This window comes from Schistocerca piceifrons, chromosome 8 (assembly GCF_021461385.2).
Source record: "Schistocerca piceifrons isolate TAMUIC-IGC-003096 chromosome 8, iqSchPice1.1, whole genome shotgun sequence".
Classification (NCBI taxonomy): domain Eukaryota; kingdom Metazoa; phylum Arthropoda; class Insecta; order Orthoptera; family Acrididae; genus Schistocerca; species Schistocerca piceifrons.
The window spans coordinates 266319126-266325125 of NC_060145.1; the positions used below are offsets into that span (position 1 = coordinate 266319126).

Consider the following 6000-nt stretch of genomic DNA (forward strand, 5'->3'; position numbering starts at 1 on the left):
TATGGTGTACAGCCCCGTTAAAAAATCAGTTCAATCTCGACCACAAATAGGTTCAGGAAAACTGCAACTTAAATGTGGTAGATGTTCATAAAAAGCCAAGTTATCTCTCCCTCTCCAAAATAAATCTGCACAACATTAATTGCCAAAGCTTCATATGTACATGTAAGAACCTCTACACAACACAAAAAATTGACTTCAGAGCAATAGTTTAGTCTGGGAATGTAAGGTGCCCCTGTATTTTTCAAATGACAAATTTGGGGGAAAAAACACATCTTATAATGCTGTAAATATAGTGTTTTGGTTAATAATGTGAATACATTAAAATGGAACTGAGGCTTTCGGTTGGTGTACACTAGACAAAAACCATTGTATGGGTAAGGTGCAACATTCTGTAGATTCTATTTTCAGTATGTTTCCTGCAAAACAAAAAACAGAAAAAAAATGAAATAGTTCCATTATTGCTCTTAAAACCTTTCTCATGTGGCACAACTACTGCTTTCAGTCTGCTTTCCATTCCAGACATTAAATGGGTGATAATAGTGGTGCTAACTGACTAAGATGAGCCACATATTAGCTTAAATTTATGTTATTATTTTAGCCTTGTATGAGCTTTGTTGCACAACATCACATTATGTGCTTATTCTCATTCCAGTATACATGTCATATTGCTGTAACTTGGGAATAACTAACAAATTACTGTTACCTCTTTTCTGACCTTCAGATACAGTAATTATAAACTTAAGACTATTGTCCAGATTTATTTATTCAGTGCATTAAAGATTTTGTGAATAGATTTGTTAAAGCTTATAGTGCTTTGCACTATGACTATAAACATCCCCACACTTTTCTCACTTTTAAGTTGAAGTAAAATCCTACAGGAATTTTGTACCAGAAGTCTGCAATGAAGGCTTTAAGAATAGATTGATTAGAAGAGAAATTCAACATATGTTGTTTTCCCAGTTCCCTAAACCCTTTCTTTCAATTCTCAGTTTCCACGTAAGGGATCCTGACCTGGAAACATTTTCCACATTGCTTTCAGATTAGCAATGAAATAATCGTGTGGCAGTTTTGGCCAGGAGGTCTGGGGTTGTTTGTTCACTTAGTACAAGTATTTCTATTTGGCACCACTTCGGTGACTTGTGCTTTACTGATTAGATGTAATGGTTAGAAAAACGGAGACCTAGGTTGCAGCCACATTCATAATAAATAAAAATCTGCAAGTACTGTTTTTCAAAACAGAAGTTTATTCATATGGTGAAAGAGAGGGAAGGATTCAAGGGAAAGAAGACCAAGACTGATCAAGGGTGAAGAACCATTGGTTAAGAAAAACGTGACAAGACAAGAAGGAATATTGTAATAAATGTAAGGACAGAGAATATTTGAAAATGGGAATATCATGCTGATAGCAGATATTTATTGAGTCTTGTGTGATGTGAAATATGTCTGAGAAAATAAATCATTAATGGAGCTTGAGTAAGGCATATGGGACAAGTTGTTAGTGGTGGCTATGAAGAGGGTATTAACCAATAAACTTATGGCCATGAATTTGAGGAGAGACATGTGGTCTGACTGCAATGTTGCAGAGGTTAGAAGGACAGTGGGAAAGATTCTGTGTGTAGTGTGATGAGAAGGTGAATAAAGTGTGCCTTATTTCAAGGCACAATTTGAAAGGTACGCTACTAGTTTCCGTGAATCTCATTATTGTTACAGTGTTATCTTATCATTCTCCTACTTTCTCATTTACATGAAAACTGTAATAGTAAATGCTGAATGCATGTATTATAACAGTGGAATGTTACTACAGAGCATAATATTTGTGTAATCTTTTGCAGGCTCCTATTGCACGTGCATCTATAATGCCGGAGCCACAATCAGCAGTTCGATTATGGGAGGTTGATGCTTTGATGAGGATCCGTGCTCTTGAACAACTGCTGTCTGCTCGCCTTACGCTACAGTCGTTGTCAGCACTCTTGGAAGAAATCAGCAACATAGTGATTGGGAAGGATGTGGCTGAGGCTGTTGAAGCAGCTGTAGAGGGACTGCATACTAGTGTAGAACATCTTGCAAGAGGAAATCTTGCTCGTGGACTGTCTAGTGCAAGAAATGCCTTCCTCCAAGCAGAGGCTGCATTCACTGATCCTTCTCTGCTTTCTCTTCTGTATTTTCCTGATGATCAAAAGTGAGTAACATGGCCTTCGGCAGCTTCTTTAACAAGTGGAAACATAATGTGCCTCAATCAAAGAAATAATATATATTGTTCCACACTAAATATACAATTATGGATCAGTACTCTTCTTGACAGTAGTGAAATATGGTGACTAGATTAAGTTCAACTACCATAATGTATTTATACATAATATTTTGAGGGGGATATACTAAGTCCAGTGCTGTGAACTTCTAGCCAAGAGGAGCAGGACGTAGCTTCATTTCTGGCCTTATTTATTTTTTCCATTGATTTCGTAGATCACTTCAAGCAATTCTAGGATGGTTCTTCAGACTGCAGCAGTTTCTTCTCCCCTTCATCTTACACATGAGCTAATGATTTCTGCATTTTAAGCAAGGGACGTTAATTCTGGCTGTAGGCAGGTGGAGTTGTGCACAGCACACAGTGACATGAAGGAGTGGATTGGGAGGCAAGATAGAACAGGAGACAGTCAGGAGAAGAGGGTGTGATTCCAAGATGAGTGAAATTTGGGTTGTGTGGGCAGAGTGGGCCCAAAGAGATTACAGGATAAAAAAATCCAGTATCTGTTCTTTTTAACTATCTTTTCAGTGGTTTCCTACCTTTCTTGCTACATAGGAATTTATACAAATTCCAAAAGTTTGTGACCCAGCCTCCACAGAGTTTATAATTTATGTACTATTGCCCTGGTCTCTACTTGTTATGCATCATCTGTTATTTGTTGCATTTCATTCTGTCTTTATGCTAACAGTAGCTAACATCAAGTTCTGAAATTTTAAAAATGCGCTATTGATTATTTTGCAGGTATGCTGTGTACATTCCACTTTTCTTACCTGTGATGATTCCAGTTGTTATGTCACTGAGAAAGATGAAGACTTGGATTTCAGTCTTGCGGACCGAGAAACTGAAAGTGGAATGAAGACACTTTCAAACTTGTGGATGAACAAATAGGAAAAAATAATTTGAGAGCTAATGTGACATTAGCTCAACTTTTAATGCCAAAGAATCACAAGGGCAATTCTAATAAATGTTAATGCTTATATCTTATCATTCCAAGAATTGTGCTTTGAGATGTAATTCAAAAGTTGTTTGAAAAGAAAATTGTGAACAAAGTGAACAACAATACAAAGCTTAGTATGTAAACACAATGTGCATTTCTTCCCATGTTTTGTCTTTGACATCACAGTTTGTGAATTTATTGAAAAGTCTTGGATTTAATACTTGAAATGGATTATGGTTCTACTGTACTGTACACTCAAACTTCCGCAGATAACATGAACATTGTGTATCATATGAAGCAGCCCGATTTCTGTTGCGCATCTCAGTAATTGTCACGAATGAAAAGATGTGACAGCTATTCTGTTGATAAAATATTCTATCCTTAATAGTGTACTACAACACAGTCAAAATACGTTCAAGAAATGGTGTCAAAGCTTCATTTGTCTGCTGGGGGATCCAAATGTGACCAGGATATGGATCCCCCTGCAGGTTCGGGGGTTAGAATAGGCCCGCGGTATTCCTGCCTGTCGTAAGAGGCGACTAAAAGGAGTCTCACATGTTTCGGCCTTATGTGATGGTCCCCTCTCGGGTTTGACTTCCATCTTTCTAAATTTATCCGAAGAGCGAGCCATTTGGGGAAGGGCGCCTTACATGGTGCACTGTATCCGTCGTGCAATTAGACCTTTAGCCGGATTTCTCGTCGTTGCAATGGTGTTCCACTCGTTTTCGATCTCTTGGGCGAGGATACGTCCCTGGGTGCGATTACCACGCTGCCCTCTGCAGTGTTTCTTTTCACTGCGACGACGACCTTGGACATTTTTGCACCTAAGATCCAGCACGGTAGCCAGCCCGTTGTGGTGGGGCCGCCATGTACCCTCTTGGTTGTAGCCCCCTGACAACACAGGGATCGCTCTACTGATGCCTGCGCCGTTAACTCCCCACGTATGCCAAGGAGTAGATGCCTATCCTCCTGGGGTATCAGGACTCCCGGCAACGGCCATCCTGCCAGGTGGCCTTTGCTGTGGCTGGGTGGCGCCCGTGGGGAGGGCCCTTGGTCGGAGTAGGTGGCATCAGGGCGGATGACCCGCAATGAAGCGTGGTACATCATCTCTCGCTGGCGGCCAGCCGCGAGCAGTCTCTAAGCATTCTCGGGCTCAATTTAATGCTCAGAAGTACGATCCGAAAACGTTCCCCTCCCTGGCCACGCCGTGGGAAGAGCGTAAGTCTCAGGATGGAGGTAACAGTTATTCGCCCCGATTCTTAGTTTGTACGAGAGCTGATGGGGAGTCTTTTCTCTCCACAAAGCCTCAGTTCTTCGTCGAGCATTTAGAGGACAAGTTTGGGGAGGTGGAGGGCTTGTCTAAAATGCGCTCTGGGTCAGTACTGATACAAACGGCATCCTCCGCCCAGTCACGCAGGTTGCTTGCTTGTGATAAGTTGGGGGATGTTAACGTTACTATTACACCACATAAGAGTTTAAATATGGTCCAGGGTGTTATTTTCCATAGGGACCTCCTTTTGCAGTCTGATGACGAGCTGCGCGCCAACTTAGAACGTAGAGGTGTTCATTTCGTCCGGCGCGTTCATCGGGGTCCGAGGGACAATCAGGTTGCTACCGGTGCCTTCATCTTGGCCTTTGAGGGTGATACGTTACCGGAAAAGGTCAAGGTGATGGTCTACCGATGTGACGTCAAACCCTATATCCCTCCCCCGATGCGGTGCTTCAAGTGCTGGAAGTTCGGCCATATGTCTTCCTGCTGCACTTCCAGCCTCACATGTCGAGATTGCGGACGCCCATCTCATCCCGATACTCCATGTGCCCCGCCTCCCATCTGCGTCAACTGCGGGGAGCACCATTCACCTTGCTCGCCAGACTGCAAAGTCTTTCAGAAAGAGCGCAAAATCATGGAATATAAGACCCTGGACCGGCTGACCTATACTGAGGCCAAGAGGAAATATGACAGACTCCATCCTGTGAGAATGACATCTTCTTATGCAGCTGCTACAACACCTGTGCTAGCCCCATCAGTTTCGAGACTTCCAGCCAGCTCGATAAGCAGTAAGACTCCTCCTGCCCCCTTGCCAGTGGGGGGCTCTACCCACCGGGTTGCTCCTGCGCCACCTACCTCAGGGGCAACACCATTCCCCCCATCAGGGACGTCCGTCCCTGCTTCTAAGCCGGAGAAGTGTCCAACTTCTTCGGCTTCTCACGCTCGCAAGGCGTCCCTCGGGTCCCTCCCTTCCCAGGTTTCCACCAGTGGGAAGGCTGACGACCGACAGTGGCGTAAGTGCCCGCAATCAGCTGGTCGACGGGCTTCACGATCCTCCTCAGTCCCGGAGACTGAATTGGTGAAGCCTTCCCAGCCAGTTAAACCCAAGGAGCAGAAGAGAAATCAAAGAAGAAGAGCTCTAAGCCCAAGGAACTCGCGGTGGCAGCCACCCCACCACCACCTTCCAGATCTGCGTCTGAGGGCGAGGTGGAGATCCTGGCGTCCGCTGAGGACCTCGATCTCGCCGGTCCCTCAGACGCCATGGATAGCGCTAGCACGGGTGCTCAATCGGAGGCAGCAGGTGACCCAGCGGCGTAATCTGCCTTCCCAGTCCCGTCACGCCTTTGTCCACCATGGACACTACCATCCTCCAGTGGAACTGCAGCGGTTTCTTCCACCATTTAGCTGAGCTCCGCCTACTTCTCAGCCTTCGCCCTTTCTTCTGCATTGCTCTCCAGGAAACTTGGTTTCCAGCGATGCGAACCCCCGCCCTCCGTGGCTATCGGGGTTATTATAAGAACCGAGCAGCTTATGAAAGGGTGTCTGGTG

General features: G+C 44.2%; 1 protein-coding gene across 1 annotated transcript in view; it reads left to right on the forward strand.

Moving 5' to 3' along the window:
• Positions 1–3330, forward strand: part of LOC124711361 (GPI transamidase component PIG-S) — a 47554-nt gene extending 44224 nt beyond the window's left edge. The window contains exons 7-8 of the mRNA XM_047241399.1: positions 1833–2179; positions 2987–3330. Coding sequence (XP_047097355.1) covers positions 1833–2179; positions 2987–3101 — 462 coding nt within the window. The 3' untranslated portion in view covers positions 3102–3330. The remainder of the gene's footprint in view (positions 1–1832; positions 2180–2986) is intronic.
• Positions 3331–6000: the final 2670 nt, after the last annotated feature.